Source organism: Lontra canadensis, unplaced genomic scaffold (genome assembly GCF_010015895.1).
Source record: "Lontra canadensis isolate GAN:19392208 unplaced genomic scaffold, GSC_riverotter_1.0 scaffold77, whole genome shotgun sequence".
NCBI lineage: Eukaryota > Metazoa > Chordata > Mammalia > Carnivora > Mustelidae > Lontra > Lontra canadensis.
In genome coordinates, this window is record NW_022631071.1 from 9,311,930 (window position 1) to 9,335,103 (window position 23,174).

At 35.6% G+C, this 23,174-nt stretch overlaps 1 protein-coding gene across 1 annotated transcript in view; it reads right to left on the reverse strand.

The window, feature by feature from the left end:
- The window catches only part of DACH2 (dachshund family transcription factor 2), an 842,698-nt gene that overhangs the window by 4,944 nt on the left and 814,580 nt on the right, over positions 1 to 23,174 (reverse strand). Inside the window, exons 8-11 of the mRNA XM_032881812.1 lie at positions 17,681 to 17,829; positions 17,408 to 17,555; positions 5,804 to 5,950; positions 3,235 to 3,300 (exon numbers count right to left, since the gene is read on the reverse strand). Coding sequence (XP_032737703.1) covers positions 3,235 to 3,300; positions 5,804 to 5,950; positions 17,408 to 17,555; positions 17,681 to 17,829 — 510 coding nt within the window. The remainder of the gene's footprint in view (positions 1 to 3,234; positions 3,301 to 5,803; positions 5,951 to 17,407; positions 17,556 to 17,680; positions 17,830 to 23,174) is intronic.

Sequence of the window (23,174 nt, forward strand, 5' to 3'; positions counted from 1 at the left end):
AATGGTACTTGAATGTCATTTGAAAAAAATCATTGATCTGAAGGTGCACTTAATGACACCCAGTATGTTTATTTAATGTGGAACAGAGATTGGTTGATAAAATGGTTAACATGCTGTCTTGCAGGCCCTCAACTGAATTATGTGAATCTAGGTGAGACAATATTCGTGTATATGCTCCACCGAATCCTTCACCTCCACCAACAGTGGACAGAGCCATCAGAATGAGTATGTATTCATTGTTTGACCACCTTAAAATATTCAGAAGGAGTTGCTATAATAGACCGTTAAAATTAGGGTTACAAAAGGTGGTTCATGCATACCTTGTCTGTCAAACAACATTCAAAGCATGAAAGACATGAAATAACTAAGCTAAAGAGATTTGGAATACATGTAAGAATCTTAGTACAAAGAATCTTTGTGCTAAAATCCATGTAATCATTAGCATAAAACTGTATATAACTTTATTAGTTTTAAAGATGACCAAACAACATTCCTCCAAGTCCTCTTTAAACTCTCTTAAGGAGATATCCCATTGGAACTAATTTAACCTCAAAAGCGAGAGCACTGGGTGATTGATAGATTTCTATCCAGCAGAGCTATTGACAATAGGAAGAGAAAAGACTTCACATTCTGGAATTGTTTGCTGTGATAAAGATGAGTTTTGGAAATGGCACTGAATTGGCATGAATGAATTGACCCTCATAAACAATGCTAACAAATACTCTATTAAGGTAAAAAATGGGTAATTGAGGAAAAGGGAAAGATGAAATCAGTATCAAAATAAGTCACAAAAGATAAAAACTGTAACACACAAGAACAAATCTATTAGGAAGAATGAAAAAAATAATGGCCAAAGTTGCATTTTATGTTTTCCAGACATTACACATTTTCTGAAGTTCATAAATGCATATAAAAGTAATTTTTCAATACTGAACATCTTAAATAATAAGTAATATTACTGGGATTTTTCAGGTAATTATTTGAATTGGTTCATTTTGTGAACTACACTTAAAATAGTTCTGATAATATTTTCAGGCACTTATCCCACTGGCTAATGAAACTTTTATTTTTTGCTCAAAAATTAACTTACTTTAGGTATTAAATTGTGATTCTACTGTCATATTAAGACAGAGCATTCCCTCTAATTTTCCATAAACTGATGATGGGACATTTATCATTTATATTGCTTAAATGCTATGCTAAGAGAGATGAGAATGTGTACTTTTCCATTTTCATTACATTTATCAAGATTATTTAACATAACCTAAAAGGCTGACATTCAACAAGTAATTGTTAACACACCACACTTTACTATATATTCACACTACTAATGACAAATATTAGTCAATTTGATCTGTAATTTAAAAAAAATGAAAGTTAAGTCCCTTGCTTTAAAATATATTCTATCTTAATCCTTTTAAAGGTGTACTAATTCCCTCATATTTAGCCAGCAAAAAATAGCAGAAATTACTAAAAGTATGCTCAATGAAAATAAATATTAAATGTGCCCTACCCCAACCACAAGTTAATATACAAAAGCCATTCTTTGCAGACTTTGTTAAAATAAGAAAATTTAAACCAAATCAAAGGCTTTTGATTTATATCATCTAACTAATTCCCATGAATTAGATACCTGTTTTTAGTTGCATGGAAAAGAAATAAGTTTAGGCCAGTAAAAATGTTTGTATATATTTCAGAGTTGGGAAAGATGTTACTACTGCAAATTAAAGGTATCATATACATTAAACAAACAGCAATGGATTGAAAGTATAGGATTACAGGATAATAAATATACAACCCACTGATGGTGTGTTTGCTTTAACCTCTCCAGTTCCAAAGCTGACCTTACAGCCCATCAAAGGAGGGGCACAATCAAACTCAACGTTCCATAAAAGACTGGGTCTATATTTGTGTGTCACAAATTAAGAAGTCATCAAATGCTTCAAGCTTATTCAACCCTACCTTGTCCCAATATGTGACAGCAAACTCAACTAGTGGTAGCCCACAGCTAGTGGAGTTTTTCCTCATAAATTTAACTGTGGTGACTTGATCGGACAGACAATGAGTCTTGTCCATATTGGCTTTGGGCACATAGATGCAGCTTTTAAACTGAGGGAAGAAAGCCAGCAAGCATAAGAGGGATAAGAAATATCAAAAGCTTCACTGAATGAACAAAGCACACTTAGCAAAATTAATGCATTAATTAGATCTACTCAACCGCAGCAGAAACAGGCATTATCAGAAGATCCATGAGCTCTGACAATCCTTGTTTTGTAAAAATGATGGGCAAGTCTACATGAATGAGGGATTCTAAATTTTCTCAAACTACCACATAAGTGTGGACACACAAAAGAACCCAAATGGATCTTTTAGTCACATCCAGTTCTGTTATCTTCATGTAGACCTAGTCATTACACAATGAAAAGGCATTGATTAGTTAATCCTCTAGCAAGTAACATCCATGATTATCTTGCTTTCTGAAGTTAAGAAATCATTTTCTCATAGAGATGCCTTTTCTTTTTTATTAGAGTGAGACATTTTTCCATATTAAACATAAAAATAAAGGTAATCTGCATACAAAGAGCTAGAAAACTGCATTAGAATCAGACAAGAAAAATCCAGTGGTTAAATTCAATTTCTCCTTTCAGATTGTTTTGCACTCCAGTGAAATTTTAAATTGACTTGTATCATCTATTCTCCTACTACCAACTATTTTAAAATATTTTAAAGGATCTAAGCACTTATGGGAATCTTGAAAATCATGAATTACAAATCATGTTCTTATTTCCATATTTAGATGGCTTCTAAAGTTATCTAAACAGCATTGGAATTTAGAGGTTGATAAAAATGTTGTCTAGAACTCATCAAACATATTGATAGGTTATAATTATTCTACCTTTGGTTTTTACAAACAGTAGTGAAATTTTTTAAAGTATATTATTATACACTTCGGAAAGGTAAATTATATTCACCTTTATGCATTTTTAGAATATGCCTAACATAAATATACATTCTTTTTAAAAAGTTAAATGTACAAGAAATTTCCCACATTGTATATGTGAAATTATTAGTCCCTATGTATATAATCTCAAAAAATACTGAAGACTTCTCCCTCTGCCATAAAGTGAGAATAATTAAACTTATTTTTTTTATTTATATAGAGAATATCAACATAGGAACTCATGCCCACCCCATATCAGGCAGTTATAGAGAGGAGTATGCTGTTTACTGTACCTTGCATAGCAGTACTATTATGAGGAGTCCCATTGTTTTCTACTTCAGTGTCTGGAATTCCAGTATCTGAAAGAAGTGACATTCAAGATTAAGGTACAATTCTATTTTTTCTGATTCCATTTAAAGTGAAACTAGTAATTTGGCCCTATGGATAACACAAGATCTTGGATAGCATTCTTGTTATTATTTTCGTATGTCTGTTTTTATTTATTTTTACTTTTTAAAAATTTTTTTAAAGATTTTATTTATTTATTTGACATACAGAGATCACAAGTAGGCAGAGAGGCAGGCAGAGAGAGAGAGAGGAGGAAGCAGGCTCCCCACGGAGCAGAGAGCCAGATGTGGGGCTCCATCCCAAGACCCTGGGATCATGACCTGAGCTGAAGGCAGAGGCTTTAACCCACTGAGCCACCCAGGTGCCCCCATATGTCTGTTTTTAATGGTAGGAGGGAGAATTATAAACTATAGCTGAATTCTAAAATTTGGCATATATTTCCAAGTATATAGTAAATACTTCTTTATTTCATTCTCTAGAGATAATTCTCAGGAAAATAATCCCCTCAGACTATCAGGCAACATGAATTGACTGTAGAATAAGAAAAAGATGGATACAATTACATAAATGGAAGGTCTCCATTCTTATGCTATATTTTTCATTGTAAAATGAATGAGAGATGATGATGAGATTATCTCTATGCTAAGCACACTGAACACCAAAACACACGTTATGGTTTGTGGTCTTTATGCAGTACTGGTTATAAGGGCAAAGGGATACATGAATTGTTTTTGAAAAAAAAATTGAGAAAAAAGAAATAAGTTGGGTTTTTCTTTTCAATTTTAAATATGAGATGTGATTATCTAAAAGCTATCTATATCCATGAAGCATAGCTTTATATGAGCATTTCTATATTTATACATTTGCTTGGACATCCTTGGGTAATGGGATAACAGATGTTAGTGCATGACCCAATGCCATCAAAGATTAATATAAGAAAATGATTTGAATACAAGGTAACCATTATGCTGTAGAAAGAGCTGTTTTTCTCTTATGATAGAAAAACTAGACCGAGATAGAGCTCAATTACAGGTGGATTTTAAATATGTAAAAAAAAAATAATGTCAAACCACTTCAGAATGACAAGCTCAGGGCCTCAAATAATAATAATAATGATGAGTACACAGAACATAAGCCCCATTGCTACTCAAGAAATGTTATTTTTAGAACATTTGATAAGCAAGGATTCTGGCTTTCACTAAGATGTCCCATTGTGTAAAATATTAATATATAATTATGTTTTTTCTGTGTCTCAACAAGTCATGGTTAGCATGAGCTAATGATCTAGCACTGTATTTCTATTGATTGTGAGCACAATGATCCAATACAGTCACAGTAAAAAGGGAATTTAACTTCTGGACAGAAAGAATAAGACTCATGTTTGTAAAAAATTCTTTACTCATTCTTGGTATAGGACACTGACGCACACTTTTAGTTTTATGTGTGTGTCATACATGTGTATGGGGTATGCGTACATGTGCATGTAAAATTCTTGGGCTTATACTTGCTATACACACATATTAGTTAATATATATATGTATATTTAACATATCAATTTAAAAATACAGGCTGTCAATGTGCTGTGAAAGAAGAATCTGAATATTCTATGAGAAGAAATGATGTTGTGGGGTTTCATAATCGAAAATGTAATAAGAAAAATTTGGAATTAAGAGATTTCATGACAGAAGCATCTCTTCTCACAGAATCTCCAGGAATGTACTTAAAACATATTTTTTTCATCCAGGCCCTCCTTAAACCCTCAACACTTATGCAATCTACATTAAAGAAACCAGCACCCTATAGTTCATTAAAAGAGAGTACAACAATCATCAGCATATTTTAATATGAATGGATATAAAATACTCACGTTTTAGGTGCAAGGAGGTTATCAGTATTACTGCTTCTACTGTAAAAGTCAGTGGGGTTTCCTGTTATTCCTAGACTATTTGTATCTCTCAGAATAAGGATTATTTTGACACATTTAGTTAATAACTAAAACACTTGGCCTCAAATTGATTTTCTTTAATTATTCTTGAACAAAGCCTGCCTCTCCCGCTCTTCGTCTTTCCTTCCTTCCTCCTTCCCTTCCTTCCTTTCTCTCTTTCTTTCTTCACTCCTTTCCTTCCACCCTCTCACCTTTTTTCTAGATCTTCCTCCCTTCCTTTCTCCTTTCCCTTCCTTTTCATTCTCTTCTTCCCGTCCCTCACTTCCTTCCTTTCTTCCATCCTTCTTTCCTTCCCTCTCTTTTTAAAAGATGTTATTCATTTATTTGACAGAGATCACAAGTAGGCAGAGAGGCAGGCAGAGAGAGGGGGAAGCAGGCTCCCTGCTGAGCAGAGAACCCGAGGTGGGGCTGGATCCCAGGATGCTGGGATCATGACCTGAGCCAAAGTCAGAGGCTTTAACCCACTGAGCCACACAGGTGCCCCAAGCCACCCAGGCGCCCCCTCTCTTTTTTAAATTGGGTTTTTTTCTTTGTATACCTTGAGTGTGAAAGTCCAAATCAGACATTACCTTTCAACATCCTCAGGCCACTGTCACCAGTAGTGGCTTGGTTAAGTGCTTGTTCCACTTGTTCCCGGCGCTTTGATTCAAATTCCAAGGCTTCCTGCAGTTTTCTCTTGGCTTTTTTCTCCTTCTTTAGACGCTTTTGCATGGTAGCTAAAACATGAAAAGGTAAATAGTTCGCAAAACTTTGGTCAATAAAATAGGTTTGCCAGTTTTTGTGGATTATAAATCATAGATACAGATACAGAGAAAGACACAAACAATATCATTAGCTTCTTTTGGTTCCAATTCTCATTAGATTCAACAGTGTTCAGTCATACAATTTACTTCTTTTTGCTTTCACTTTTGCGGGGCATATGTTTTTTTAGATAAAATTATTGGGCACTTGCAATATATTGATTCATAGCAGGGTTTTAAACATACCAATCTTCACAGTCTTTCTGAATCAGTTTTTAAAAATTGAGATATTTTCATTGTGACAATAGAAAAACATTCAAAAACCATGCAAAATTAAATTTTTTATGACATTTAAAATATGTTAGAAGTGTTCACATGTAATTAAAATATTCTATTGAAGTAATTATGATGGTAATTTAAGTTTCACTTGTATTTATCTCAGAGTACAAGGTCTTTCACATAAATGACCTTCAGCTACTTCAAAATAATAATGTGCCCAGTTATTTTTATGTTTATGCAAAACAAAAATTCAGAGGTCTGAGGTAATAAAATTGGAAAACTTGAAACAAACAAACTGAAAATATATGGTTTCTGTTTTATTTTTTTTTAATTTTGTTTTAGATATTTATTTTTTTTAAGAGGAGTAAAGGACAGAGGGAGAAAAACTTCAAGCAGATTCCCCACTGAGTTTAGAGCCCCAGTGCAGGATCTATCTCACAACCCACAAGATCATGACCTGAGCCACAACCAGGAATCTGGTGCTTAATTGACTGAGCCATCCAGGCACCCCTGGGTTCTGTTGTTTTTTTTATTTTTTTTTAAATTTTTTAAATTTATTTTCAGTGTAACAGTATTCATTGTTTTTGCACCACACCCAGTGCTCCATGCAATCCGTGCCCTCTCCAATACCTACCACCTGGTTCCCCCAACCTCCCACCCCCTGCCCCTTCAAAACCCTCAGACTGTTTTTTTTTAATTATTTAAAAACATATATTTTTATCCCCATGGGTACAGGTCTGTGAATCGCCAGGTTTACACACTTCACAGCACTCACCATAGCACATACCCTCCCCAATGTCCATAACCTCACCCCCCCTTCCAAGCCCCCTCCCCCCATCAACCCTCAGTTTGTTTTGTGAGATTAAGAGTCACTTATGGTTTGTCTCCCTCCCAATCCCATCTTGTTTCATTTACTCTTCTCCTACCGCCTTAACCCCCCATATTGCATCTCCTCTCCCTCATATCAGGGAGATCATATAATAGTTGTCTTTCTCCAATTGACTTATTTTGCTAAGCATGATACCCTCTAGTTCTATCCACGTCATCGCAAATGGCAAGATTTCATCTCTTTTGATGGCTGCATAGTATTCCATTGTGTATATATACCACATCTTCTTTATCCATTCATCTGTTGATGGACATCTAGGTTCTTTCCATAGTTTGGCTATTGTAGACATTGCTGCTATAAACATTCGGGTGCACGTGCCCCTTCGGATCACTACATTTGTATCTTTAGGGTAAATACCCAGCAGTGCAATTGCTGGGTCATAGGGTAGTTCTATTTTCAACATTTTGAGGAACCTCCGTGCTATTTTCCAGAGTGGTTGCACCAGCTTGCATTCCCACCAACAGTGTAGGAGGGTTCCCCTTTCTCTACATCCTCGCCAGCATCTGTCATTTCCTGACTTGTTAATTTTAGCCATTCTGATTGGTGTGAGGTGATATCTCATTGTGGTTTTGATTTGTATTTCCCTGATGCCAAGTGATATGGAGCACTTTTTCATGTGTCTGTTGGCCATCTGGATGTCTTCTTTGCAGAAATGTCTGTTCATGTCTTCTGCCCATTTCTTGATTGGATTATTTGTTCTTTGGGTGTTGAGTTTGATAAGTTCTTTATATATTTTGTACACTAGCCCTTTATCTGATATGACATTTGCAAATATCTTCTCCCATTCTGTCAGTTGTCTTTTGGTTTTGTTAACTGTTTCCTTTGCTGTGCAAAACCTTTTGATCTTGATAAAATCCCAATATTTCATTTTGCCCTTGCTTCCCTTGCCTTTGGCAATGTTCCTAGGAAGATGTTGCTACGGCTGAGGTCGAAGAGGTTGCTGCCTGTGTTCTCCTCAAGGATTGTGATGGATTCCTTTCTCACATTGAGGTCCTTCATCCATTTTGAGTCTATTTTCATGTGTGGTGTAAGTAAATGATCCAATTTCATTTTTCTGCATGTGGCTGTCCAATTTTCCCAACACCATTTATTGAAGAGGCTGTCTTTTTTCCATTGGACATTCTTTCCTGCTTTGTCGAAGATTAGTTGACCATAGAGTTGAGGGTCTATTTCTGGGCTCTCTATTCTGTTCCATTGATCTATGTGTCTGTTTTTTTGACAGTACCATGCTGTCTTGATGATGACAGCTTTGTAATAGAGATTGAAGTCCAGAATTGTGATGCCACCAACTTTGGCTTTCTTTTTCAATATTCCTTTGGCTATTCAAGGTCTTTTCTGGTTCCATATAAATTTTAGGATTATTTGTTCCATTACTTTGAAAAAAATGGATGGTATTTTGATAGGAATTGCATTAAATGTGTAGATTGCTTTAGGTAGCATAGACATTTTCACAATATTTATTCTTCCAATTCAGGAGCATGGAACATTTTTCCATTTCTTTGTGTCTTCCTCAATTTCTTTCATGAGTACTTTATACTTTTCTGTGTATAGATTCTTAGGCTCTTTGGTTAGGTTTATTCCTAGGTATCTTATAGTCTTGGGTGCAATTGTAAATGGGATTGACTCCTTAATTTCTCTTTCTTCTGTCTTGTTGTTGGTATAGAGAAATGCAACTGATTTCTGTGTAGTGATTTAATATTCTGACACTTCACTGAATTCCTGTACAAGTTCTAGCAGTTTTGGAGTGGAGTCTTTTGGGCTTTCCACATATAGTATCTTATCATCTGCGAAGAGTGATAGTTTGACTGCTTCTTTAGCAATTTGGATGCCTTTAATTTCTTTTTGTTGTCTGATTGCTGAGGCTAGGACTTCTAGTACTATGTTGAATAGCAGTGGTGATAACGGACATCCCTGCCATGTTCCTGACCTTACTGGAAATGCTTTCAGCTTTTCTCCATTGAGAATGATATTTGTGATGGGTTTTTCATAGATGGCTTTGATAATATTGAGGTATGTGTCCTCTATCCCTACACTTTGAAGAGTTTTGATCAGGAAGGGATGCTGTACTTTGTCAAATGTTTTTTCAGCATCTATGGAGAGTATCATATGGTTCTTGTTCTTTCTTTTATTAATATGTTGTATCACATTGATTGATTTGCGGATGTTGAGCCAACCTTGCAGCCCTGGAATAAATCCCACTTGGTCATGGTGAATAATCCTTTTAATGTACTGCTGAATCCTATTGGCTAGTATTTTGGTGAGAATTTTTGCCTCTGTGTTCATCAAGGATATTGGTCTGTAGTTCTCTTTTTTGATGGGATCCTTTTCTGGTTTGGGGATCAAGGTGATGCTGGCCTCATAAATTGAGTTTGGAAGTTTTCCTTCCATTTCTATTCTTTGGAACAGTTTCAGGAGAATAGGAATTAGTTCTTCTTTAAATGTTTGGTAGAATTCCCCCGGGAAGCCGTCTGGCCCTGGGCTTTTGTTTGTTTGGAGATTTTTGATGACTGTTTCAATCTCCTTACTGGTTATGGGTCTGTTCAGGCTTTCTATTTCTTCCTGGTTCAGTTGTGGTAGTTTATATGTCTCCAGCAATGCATCCATTTCTTCCAGATTGTCAAATTTGTTGGCATAGAGTTGCTCATAGTATGTTCTTATAATTGTCTGTATTTCTTTGGTGTTAGTTTTGATCTCTCCTATATCATTCATGATTTTATTTATTTGGGTCCTTTCTCTTTTCTTTTTGATAAGTCTGGCCAGGGGTTTATCAAGCTTATTAATTCTTTCAAAGAACCAGCTCCTAGTTTCGTTGATTTGTTCTATTGTTTTTTTGGTTTCTATTTCATTGATTTCTGCTCTGATCTTCATGATTTCTCTTCTCCTGCTGGGTTTAGGGTTTCTTTCTTGTTCTTTCTCCAGCTCCTTTAGGTATAGCGTTAGGGTGTGTATCTGAGACCTCTCTTGTTTCTTCAGAAAGGCTTGTACTGCTATATATTTTCCTCTCAGGACTGCCTTTGTTGTGTCCCACAGATTTTGAACCATTGTGTTTTCATTATCATTTGTTTTCATGAATTTTTTCAATTCTTCTTTAATTTCCTGGTTGACCCATTCATTCTTTAGAAGGATGCTGTTTAGTCTCCATGTATTTGGGTTCTTTCCAAATTTCCTCTTGTGATTGAGTTCTAGCTTCAGAGCAGTGTGGTCTGAAAATATGCAGGGAATGATCCCAATCTTTTGATACCGGTTGAGACCTGATTTAGGACCGAGGATGTGATCTATTCTAGAGAATGTTCCATGGGCACTAGAGAAGAATGTGTATTCTGTTGCCTTGGGATGAAATGTTCTGAATATATCTGTGATGTCCATCTGGTCCAGTGTGTCATTGAAGGCCTTTATTTCCTTGTTGATCTTTTGCTTGGATGATCTGTCCATTTCAGTGAGGGGAGAGTTAAAGTCCCCTAGTATTATTGTATTATTGTTGATGTGTTTCTTTGATTTTGTTATTAATTGATTTATATAGTTGGCTGCTCCCACGTTAGGGGCATAGATATTTAAAATACTTAGATCTTCTTGTTGGACAGATCCTTTGAGTATGATATAGTGTCCTTCCTCATCTCTTATTATAGTCCTTGGCTTAAAATCTAATTGATCTGATATAAGGATTGCCACTCCTGCTTTCTTCTGATGTCCATTAGCATGGTAAATTCTTTTCCACCCCCTCACTTTAAATCTGGAGGTGTCTTCGGGCTTAAAATGAGTTTCTTGTAGGCAACATATAGATGGGTTTTGTTTTTTTATCCATTCTGAGACCCTGTGTCTTTTGATTGGGGCATTTAGCCCATTAACATTCAGGGTAACTATTGAGAGATATGAATTTAGTGCCATTGTATTGCCTGTAAGGTGACTGTTATTGTATATTGTTTCTGTTCCTTTCTGATCTACTACTTTTAGGGTCTCTCTTTGCTTAGAGGACCCCTTTCAATATTTCCTGTAGAGCTGGTTTGGTGTTTCCAAATTCTTTCAGTTTTTGTTTGTCCTGGAAGCTTTTAATCTCTCCTTCTATTTTCAATGATAGCCTAGCTGGATATAGTATTCTTGGCTGCATGTTTTTCTCGTTTAGTGCTCTGAATATATCATGCCAGCTCTTTCTGGCCTGCCAGGCCTCTGTGGATAAGTCTCCTGCCAATCTAATATTTTTACCATTGTATGTTACAGACTTCTTTTCCCAGGCTGCTTTCAGGATTTTCTCTTTGTCACTAGGACTTGTAAATTTTACTATTAGGTGACGGGGTGTGTACCTATTCTTATTGATTTTGAGGGGGGTCTCTGCACCTCCTGGATTTTGATGCTTGTTCCCTTTGCCATATTGGGGAAATTCTCTCCAATAATTCTCTCCAATATACCTTCTGCTCCCCTCTCTCTTTCTTCTTCTTCTGGAATCCCAATTATTCTAATATTGTTTCATCTTATGGTGTCACTTATCTCTCGCATTCTCCCCTCATGGTCCAGTAGCTGTTTGTCCCTCTTTTGCTCAGCTTCTTTATTCTCTGTCATTTGGTCTTCTATATCGCTAATTCTTTCTTCTGCCTCATTTATCCTAGCAGTGAGAGCCTCCATTTTTGATTGCACCTCAATAATAGCTTTTTTGATTTCAACTTGGTTAGATTTTAGTTCTTTTATTTCTCCAGAAAGGGCTTTTATATCTCTCAAGAGGGTTTCTCTAATATCTTCCATGCCTCTTTCAAGCCCGGCTAGAACCTTGAGAATCGTCATTCTGAACTCTAGATCTGACATATTACCAATGTCTGTATTGATTAGGTCCCTAGCCTTTGGTACTGCCTCTTGTTCTTTTTTTGTGGTGAATTTTTCCGCCTTGCCATTTTGTGCAGATAAGAGTATATGAAGGAGCAAGTAAAATACAAAAAGGGTGGCAACAACCCCAGGAAAATATGCTTTAGCCAAATCAGAAGAGATCCCAAATCAGGATGGGGATAAAGGGGATAAAAAGGTTCGGAGAGAAAAAACAAAACAAAACAAAACAAACAATTAAAAAAAAGAAAACCAATATAGAAAAAATATAAAAAGAAAAAAAAATATATATATATATTAGCTAAACTAGTTAAAAAACGTTAAAAAAGAAAAGGGTAAAAGTTAAAACAATTTAGCAGAAGAAGAGAAAAAAAATTGAAAAAGGAAAAAAAAATTAAATTAACTGCAAGGCTAAAGAATCATGGGGAGAAAGCCATGAGCTCCGTGCTTTGCTTTCTCCTCTTCTGGAATTCCACTGCTCTCCTTGGTATTGAAACTGCACTCCTTGGTAGGTGAACTTGGTCCTGGCTGGGTTTCTTGTTGATCTTCTGGGGGAGGGGCCTGTTGTAGTGATTCTCAAGTGTCTTTGCTCCAGGCAGAGTTGCACCACCCTTACCAGGGGCCGGGCTGAGTAATCCGCTCCGGTTTGCTTTCGGGAGCTTTTGTTCCCTGAGCACACTCCGTAGAGTTTCGGAGGACGAGAATGAAGATGGCGGCCTCCCAGTCTCCGGCCCGGAGGAGCAGAGAGCCCGGGGCCCCACTCCTCAGTGCACCCTCAGAGAACAGCGCCCAATTACTCCCGTCACCCTGGCCTCCGGCCGCGCTCCGAGCTCACCGAGCCTGCGACAAGTTCAAGGTAACCCCGAGCTTAGAGCTCACTCCTAGGCTCTGTCTCTATAGCTGGCTTCCTGGTTCTAATACCTGTAAGCTCTGCAACACTCAGACACCCCTGATCCTTCTGAGACCCTGCGGGACCTGAGGCCACGCTGACCCCGCTTGGGCTTCACCCCGGTTAAGCTTCTGGGGTGATGTCCCTCAGCGGAACAGACTTTTAAAAGTCCTGATTTTGTGCTCCGTTGCTCCGCCGCTTGCCGGGAGCCGGCCCCTCCCCCCGCATTCTATTTTCCCATCGCTTTGGATTCACTTCTCCGCCAGTCCTACCTTTCAGAAAGTAGTTGATTTTCTGTTTCTAGAATTGCTGTTCTTCTTATCTTCGATCTCCCGTTGGATTTGTAGGTGTTTGCAATCTTTAGATAAGCTATCTAGCTGATCTCCCGCTACCTGAAGTAGTCTCAGCCTGCTACTTCTTCGCCATCTTGACTCCTCCCTCACCCTCAGATTGTTTTTCAGAGTCCATAGTCTCTCATGGTTCACCTCCCCTTCCAATTTCTCTCAACTCCCTTCTCCTCTCTAACTCCCCTTGTCCTCCATGCTATTTGTTTTGCTCCACAAATCAGTGAAACCATATGATAATTGACTCAATTATCATATGGGTTCTGTTATTTTTGGCAAAAAGTATTAAATTAGGTTCAACATAAAAATATTTTAGTATTTAATAATTTAATAACTTAGTATTTTAATAATTATACTTATTTATCACCATTCATATAAAGCATTTAAAGATTATATAAATCAGAAATCTTGATTATTCAAATTATTGTATAACTTAATGTTCTTGATAATCCAAAATTTTGCTTCTAGTAAAATTATTGGCTCAAAAATATCCTATATGTTGATTCCCTTTAAATTTATGACTACATATATTACAAACAATGTCACGGTGAAGAAAGAAGCAAAAATGTGGACCTTTAGCTCAAAAGACTGACTTATAGCCTGCATCGTTCTGATAAGGATGACTTATGTGCTAATTGCTACATTCTTAAAGTGTCTCATGACTGCCTATAAATCTCGCTGACAGTTAATATGAATTGAATGATAAGTGCCAGAGAAATATTTTGAAACAATTTTATGAGTAGATATTTGAAAAAGACATTTATGATGTAATACTCCCTGCACATCCCCTCCTCTTTGAGCATTAAGCATAGAACCACCAGCTTCATGGAGTAAAAAGTACAACTCTTTCTGTCCATGGGTCCTGTCCCTGTGCTACTTAAATAAACTTATTTAGTTGTATTGTAAAACATCTTACGAATTTTCTCTTGAACATTGTGCTCAACAATTCCACAGCATCAGCATATTACATTTTAAATTACATAAAGAAAAATAATAACTACTATTTATTTAGGAGTTACTATGTACCTAGCACTTTTTCTGGGACTATATCTCACTATTTTTTTGACTAGAAAAATAATAAGAATTCTAAATATATATATAAATATATATATATATATATATATATATATATAAAACTATGTTTTTATGGAATATTTACATATATATAATTATATTCTTTCTATATACTTGGATAGTTGTTACTTTTGAGCATAAGATCAATTTCCCCCCTCTTTCCTTTCAATCATATGACTTCAGATAAAGAGTTCACCCTTTGTCAAAAAAAAGTTGGTTATACTGGATATGAGATATTTAGGAAACTAGAAAGGAATTTAAGTGATTATCCAATTCAACTATTATAATAGATGAGGATACTGAGGTTCATAGAGATGAAGTATATAATTTTTTCTTAATCAGTGAGGATGACAGATTAACAGTTTCTTTTTTTTTCAAGATTTTATTTATTTATTTATTTGACAGACAGAGATTATAAGTAGGCAGAAAGGCAGGCAGAGAGAGAGAGAGAGAGAGAGAGGAGGAAGCAGGTTCCCTGTTGGGCAGAGAGCCCGACGCGGGGCTTGATCCCAGGACCCTGAGATCATGACCGGAGCCGAAGGCAGAGGCTTTAGGCCACTGAGCCACCCAGGCGCCCCCAGATTAACAGTTTCTTATAATTATGTTAGTCATTAGATGTAAGATGTTCAAAGTAGTGCTTAGCACATAGCAGACAGTTGATAAGCTTTAGCCAGTAGTAGTACTAGTAGAAGTACTAGTAGTATACTAGTAGTAGTGACAGTAATGATAGTAGTAATGATAATGTGATATGGTAGTAACAGTGGTATTATTATTATACCATAATAATAATATGCTACATTTATTAAATACAAATATTTCAGAATAAGTTTGATAGTAGATATAATATTACATCTACCATGTCAAGACCTTTTTTATTTTTATTTTTCTTAAATATTTTATTTATTTACTTGAGAGTGCAAATGAGAGAGCATGACGGAAAGGGGGTAGAGCATGAACAGGTGTGGGGAGAACATGAGGAGTGTTGTGGAGAGCATGGGGAGATTATGAGCAGTGGGGAGGGGTAGAGGGAGAGGGAGAAAGGACCCCAGGATCACAACCTGAGCCAATGGCAGATGCTCAACCAACTGGGCCTCCCAGGTGCCCCTATCATTTTTGGGTCTTTTTAAAATACAATAGATGTGATAGTAGTTAAAAGACCTGAAGAGTCTATGAGAAGTTAATAAAAAGAAATTGATTTGAGTACAACCCTAAAAGTTAGAAGCCAATTTTAGTCTATGTAGTAGATAGGCATAAGTCAATCTAAGACTGTTATTATATTTAACATATGATTATTAGATTCTTTAGTATAAAAAATTATCCTACTAAAATATGTCTTTATGACTGCTATTCATAATAATATTTTGCATACCAAATACAAGAAATAAATGAATTTTTCTAAGTTTCAAAAAGTTAAGTTTTTGCTTAATAGTTTTTAATGAGTTTGGCAAGATAATGAGAGGTTCAATTCTTTTGTTTTTAAAGATTTTATTTATTTATTTGTCTGTTTATTTATGTAAACTCTAGAACCAATGTAGGGCTTGAACTTACAACCTTGAGATCAGGAGTCACATGCTCTACCAACTGAGCCAACAAAGTGCCCCCATTTTTTAAAGATTTTATTTTTTAAACAGGTTTAATTATTTTTAAATGCAGTGACTAAATTTATATTTTGAACCAGACTAATAATGATTCCTAGACTTTAAGGAAAATATACAGTAAGGTTTTAATTACTTGCTAAAACTTTTGGAATATAATATAGTACTTTGGAATAATGTAGTTAGTGGATTTCACTCAACTGGAATTACTCTTCCTTTCTTAAGGAGGCATTGTCTACCTTGTGGATTTTCTCTCCCTTCCTTTGCCTCTCCTTCCCACACTTCAACTATTTTATTGAATTTTTACTTTATGAGTCTTCCACAGAAGAGTAAGCAGAAAAGAGAAGAAGTTGAAATTCACAATCATCACTTTGCTGCTATTTAGTATTTTAAGGTAAATGTAAGGAAAATGTGGAAATTATTGGCTGAAGTGAAGTTTTAGAAATTATCTCTGGTTTTGATATGAACTAGTCTCTTTATCCATATCTGTACTTAATCTAATGTCCACCCATGGTTGGAAAGTTAGTTCTATTTGTGAACATTAATTCCCCATTCTCTCTTTTGTCTCCATCCCTATTTATGCTATCCTAGTTCAGTCCTCATCACCACTGCCAAGAGCAAATTCTTTTTACATAATTTCCTTGTTTTTAGTCTTACTCCAAGCCCTTTCTAATCTATCCCCAACACCAAAGTGGTCTAATTAAAATCAGACCAGATCATTTCCCTTGTTTATCTTTGACTACTTCCCATCACCAGTAAGACAAAATCCAAGCTAATTTTTCACATTGTTAAAAATGTCCTTCACAATTTAGCTTCTACCCTCATCTTTCTCCATTATCTCCCACAATTCACTTCATAAAATTTAGAGCCACAGTAATAACAAACTGTTTATAGTTGCCAATGTATGCTGCTTCTTGCTTTCATGCCTATGCTCACTGATACCTCTGTCTAGAATGTCTAAATTACTCAGATACTCTCACGCCCTTTCTTAGCCTACTGATCTTCAAGACTCAGGTTCAAGTATCAGCACCAAGAAGCGTTCCTCAACTATTCACTTCCCCACCAAGCTGCGCTAACTACCTCTTCTCTATATAACCATATATACTGTACATCATTGCTCTTGCCACTTTGTCTTGAAATTAACTGGTTGGTTGTGCTAGCCTTCTAAAATACAAATCTCTCAAGGACAGGGACTGAGTTTTATTTATCTTAAATCCCCAGAATCCAGCACTATTCTTGGCAAAGATTAAGCATTTCATCTACAAGAAATTATTAGATTATCTATATCCAGGAGTATTTTATGAAATTTTGAGAAAACTAAGAATATTCATATTTTCCAAATCGGCAACTGGCCTGAAGTCCAGATCTAGTTCATTATCTTTTATAATAAATAGAAATGGTATAAATATCTTGCCATGTGGATTACACAAAGTATTTGATTCTTAGCTTGTCACTTTTTTCAGTAGTTCCAAACTAAATCTGAGGATATTTCTACTACTCTTGAAAATGTCTACAACAAAGTGCTTATTCTGTAATTGAACTTGTCAAACTTACTTCTGCTTTGAAGCTCAACTGCAAGTTGTCTTTCAAGGTTTTCTCTAATTTCTCTCTCTCTATAGAGCTCCATTTGCAGTTCCTTTTTTTCTTGCTGAATCTGCTTCTCCTGGAAGTGAGCATTATCCAAAGCCACTTTCAGTAGACCCTGTCAAAGTGCAGCAAATGACATGCAGTTCATCTTATCTGTTTTAGTTTCTCAAATATGAAATAATTTATGTAGATGCTAATGTTTTGTATTACATTTATTTTGTTTATAGAAATATTGTTGACCTGAATGTTGGTCAACAGAGTCTCCACGGAGGACAGACTATCAGCAAAAATGAATGGTCCAGGGAATCCAGGAGACAATGCCTGGCCAGGGGTCAGTTGGATCTTGTCCAAGGGTGACTTCATCATTGGGATTTGAAATTGTAATTCTTCTGGAAAAAAACAAAATTAATATCAGAATGTTCACAAATTAACAGGTCAGAATTTTCACTGTGTTTCCTTTACCTCTAAAAGTATCTATAAATATTTTATTTCTAAAACTAGATGATGGAAAACTCTTAATTGGAAGTCATACCTATTCCCTAGTTGCCTTTGTTCTTTCAAAATAAATGTCAGGAAATAATCAGTGAAAATCAAAGAGCATATACTGGTAAAGATGTATGAGACTTGGAGAAACACATTTATGATATGTTTATGAATACCTATAAATTAAATAATCAGATCACCTCCTTGTAAAGCATACACTATTTTTTTATTTTCAAATTTATCTGTCATCTATCTATCATCTATCATCTCCATTCTTTAATAGCTTTATTGAAGTATAATTCATACACAGTAAAATCCACCTATTTAAATGTATATTTCAATGATTTTTATTAAATATACAGAGTTGTGCAACCATCATCACAAATCTATCTTAGAACATCTTGATCACCCCCAAAATATCCATCATGCTCATTTACAGTTAATTTCCTTCCACACCCCCAGTGCTTGGCAATAATTAATCTACTTTCTGCCTCTATAGGACTGCCTTTTCTGGATATTTTACACAAATAGATACAATATGTGGTCTTTTATGTCTGGATTCTTTTACTTAGCATAATGTTTTTGACATTCATCCATGAGGTAGCATGTATCAGTGGTTTCTTCCTTTTTATTGCTGAAAAGTATTCCATTACATGGATATATTGCTTTTTGTTTAATTATTCACTAGCTGACAAGCATTTGGATTATTTCCAGTGTTACATTTTATTTTGAAGAATACTACTTATGAAAAAAATATTAGCTGTGATGTAAAAACAGAAGTAAATTTTCTCACCATTTATTTTTATGTTATCTTTTCCCTCATTCTCATTACTTTAACAAGATTCTCTCTTAGCTTCAGGTAAAGAGACACCAATAAAGTTATTGTTTAATAAGATGTTTTGAACCGATATACCTGATTACAAAAAGAATCTTTTCTTACACTGAGAAGCTAACTATCTGACTATGTATTTGAATTCTGACTGAATATCTTTTAAGTGAGATGTACAAATCATCAGACAGCATTGCTTCTCGGCCTTTTGGCTAAGATCAAGTGCAAATCATCAGACAGCAAATTTTCCCCTGCAATTAGAAATTGGGGCTTTTTTGACAGGGATAAAAATAAACTGCTACAAAGAAGTAATTTTTGAAAGTACCCAAACAAATCATGGCATTCTTTTTTTTTTAATTCATCTATTTATTTGAGAAAGAGAGTGAGAATGGAGGGAAGGGGCACAGGAAGAGGGAGAGAGGGAATCTCAAGCATATGCTCCACCTAGCACAGAGACCGACAGACACAGTTCTCGACCTTGCAACCTCGAGATCATGACCCGTCCTGAAGTCAAGAGTTGGATGCTTAACCAACTGAGCTACCCAGACATCCCCAAACCGTGGTATTTTTTTATTATTTAAATTCAATTAGCCAACACATAACACATCATTAGTTCCAGATGTAGTGTTCAACAAATCATCGGTTGTGTATTACACCCAGTGTTCACCACATCATGTGCCCTCCTTAGTGCCCATCACCCAGTTACCCCATCCCTCCCCCCACCTGCCCTTCAGCAACCCTCAATTTCTTTCCTGTGTTTAAGAATATCTCATGTTTTTTATCCCTCTCTTATTTCTTCCCATTCAATTTTCCCTCCCTTCCCTTATGGTGCTCTGCACTGTTTCTTATATTCCACATATTAGTGAAACCATATGATAACTGCCTTTCTTCTATTGACTTATTTCACTTAGCATAATACCCTCCATGTCCATGCTGATGTAAATGTAAGTATTCATCTTTTCTGATGGTGGAATAATATTCCATTGTAGATATGGACCACATCTTCTTTATCCATTCATCTGTTGAAGGACATCTTGGCTCCTTCCACAGTTTAGCTATTGTGGACATTGCTGCTATGCATGTTGGGATGCAGGTGTCCCTTCATTTTACTACATCTTTCAGAGCCTGGTATTCTTAAATGCCTTCAACAGCAGTACAGGATGGCATGAATCATAGCCCCTCAAACAAAATTACTCTACTTACTATAGTCTCTTCATTTCGGTAACTGGGCAAAAGCAAAGTGCAAAAAAATATGAACCTCCCTGGTCAGAAAAAATTTCAGTGACCCCATATATTATGAAAGTCATTTGAGGAAAAAAAACAAAAAACAAAAACACAACTAGCCTTGAATCTGGACCTAACAAATTTTAACAAAAATTTAGCTATTGGTTCTGGTTCCAGGAGGGATAGAAATATGGATTTATCATATAGATAGAGCTAGTTCTTCAATTGCAAGAAGCCTATACATGTAATTATGAACCACACAGACTTCATAATCATCATGGTTTGCTCCATAGTAAATGGTATGCACCATTTACTGTATGGGAAGCTGTGGCATATAATTGTGGGAAACTTCTTTGAGATTTTTAATGGGACAGCATTATCTCTGAATAAAATGCTTTTTTTTTTTTTTGCTTTTTAAAAAAAATATATTTATTTTTTAAATTTCTTTTCAGTGTTCCAGAATTCATTGTTTATGCACCACACCCAGTGCTCCATGCAATACATGCCTTCCATAATACCCACCACCAGGCTCACCCAACCTCCCACCTCCCTCCCATCCATAACCCTCAGATTGTTTCTCAGAGTCCACAGTCTCTCATGGTTCATCTCCCCTTCCAATTTCCCCCAATTCCCTTCTACTCTCCATCTCCCCATGTCCTCCATGTTATTCCTTATGCTCCAACAAATAAGCGAAACCATATGATAATTGACTCCTCTGCTTGACTTATTTCACTCAGCATACTCTCCTCCAGTCCTGTCCATGTTGATACAAAGGTTGGGCATTCATCCTTTCTGATGGAGGATGATACTCCATTGTATATATGGACCATATCTTCTTTATCCATTCATCTGTTGAAAAGCATATTGGTTCTTTCCATAGTTTGGCGACTGTGGCCATTGCTGCTATGAACATTGGGGTACAGATGGCCCTTCTTTTCACTACATCTGTATCTTTGGGGTAAATACCCAGTAGTGCAATTGCAGGGTCATAGGGAAGCTCTATTTTCTGAATAAAATGTTTTTAATAGAAATCACCATTTCCAATTTTTTAACAACTTCCATTTTTCTAAAATCTACATGGATAAAAAATGCTAAACAATTATTTTATAGAATTAACAGTTTCATATTATCTGGATCCAAAACGTTATAAAAAGCATTCGTTTATTGGTCTTAAATAATTCAATAAAATATATAAATTAACCTGTTAATTTTCTTTTAGCACAAGAAGCAATAATGAACATATTCTCAAGAATTGTTTTTTATAAAACTTAAAAAATAATATTTTGACTATAAATGCATGATGGATGTGTTTTGCACAACTCCCTTAAGTCTAACTCCCTTAAGTCTAAACTCTTCCTCTCTCCCTCCCTCCCATCCTTCTTTCTTTCCTTCTTTCCTTCCCTGCCTCCTTCTCTCCCTCCCTCCTTCCCTCCTTCTTTGCCAGTGATAGTTATGGAAGAGGTGGAATATTCCAAAGAGACTGAACACATTAGAAATTCTGTGATCTATTTCAACTACAAAGTCTGAACATTTGAAATATGTAATTTAAAAACTAAATTCTAAAATGTTTTAAGTATCATCTCTAATGCTTCTAAAGTATATTTCTTAACACCTAACCAAGGAATATTATGTCATATTTCTATAGCTTGAAGTCTATTCAGCAAGTATTTTGTTTTCTGCACATGACAAGTGGATAGAATAACTTCATAATGATTTATTGATAATAATTGGGAAGGTTTTACATCTTTGTATTGATGTTTATAAATCTTAAAGTATGAATTTATGTAGACTGGAAGATCTATTCTTACAAAAATGAACTGCTAAAAAATTAGAACATTGACATCCTGCTGATTCAGAGATAATATAATGTTTCTCCTGAATAAACATTTTGAATCAGGGGCAGAGTTCTTAAAATTAATGGATTCTTCATTATGTATCTCTCTCTACACAAGTAACTGCAGTGGTAAGAATCTGAGGGATATTCTGCAAACAAGATATCCAAAAAGGAAAGCAATATATTCAGTATTCATAAAACAAAATTAAAACTACATTAAAATTCCCAGAAATCTTCTATTTGGAGATGAAATAAATGCTTTTGAATTGGCTGTAAAGAAGATTGCTATTGACTATGAAGACAGGTTGCATGGTCTATGGTTTGTAATGTTGCTGTACAGTAGATTGAAGTTTCAAAATAACATTACTCTTCTTTAAAGAGATGGACACAGTTGAATTAGGTGTTGCTTACTGCAGTGAGGATCAAATGCAAAAAGAATCATATTTCATCGGTCCTAGTCAGCACCAGGAAAATAAATAGAAATATAAGAGGTATGCAGGCAATGATTCATTTTGATAATCTTGCCCAAGAGAGACACATAGAGACAGCACACAGATCTAAGCTTCTACTGAAAGACAAATAGTACACAGAGGGTGGGAATTGGGATGACAGTATAGCAGAGGTCACATTGATTTTCAGCAGCAGTTTTCACACAGATGAGATAACCCTGGACTCTATTTGGCCCATTGTTCATATCCTACCTGTCTCACAAGCAATAAATTTCCTAGACCTAGGAAAAGGCAGTAAAGAAGAAGGATTCTACTTATGACTTCTTATGATTAAGTTTCCATGCTAACCAAACATGCTTTTTCAGACCAAGGTCACATTGCATGTTAAGGTCCATAATAGCCAAAATCTAGTCGAAGTGTATTATGTTTTGGTGTAAATGAGTGAAAAGTGTCAAACCATTTTTCTTTTTTTTTTCTGATTTTAAATCACATGCTACTAAAAATGTGTAATAAATGCATTAGAAATCTATTTCAATTTTGTAATAGTTCTTCACATCTGAATGATGTTGACATTCTGCTTAGAGTTTAAAGACATTCATTGTTATGTAGGAACTTATTTGGGAGGCTTGAGAAATCCTACTCGGCAATGAAATTAAATATGGACAAGTACTAGAACCACCGACTGTTAGTTAAACAAGAGCATCTCTTTGTAAGCCAGGGAGAAAGGGCTTTGACTGAGCACTTTGATTTAAAAGGCTAGTGTTCAAAATGTGTATATTAAAATCTTTATCAACACACATGATGCAATGGTATAAACTAAAAAATAAAGATAAGACAACTGCTATGTAGCTGAGGACATGCGTAACCTCTTCGTTTACTGAAGCACGGTAGAAACTGATTTTACAGAGCCTGTTT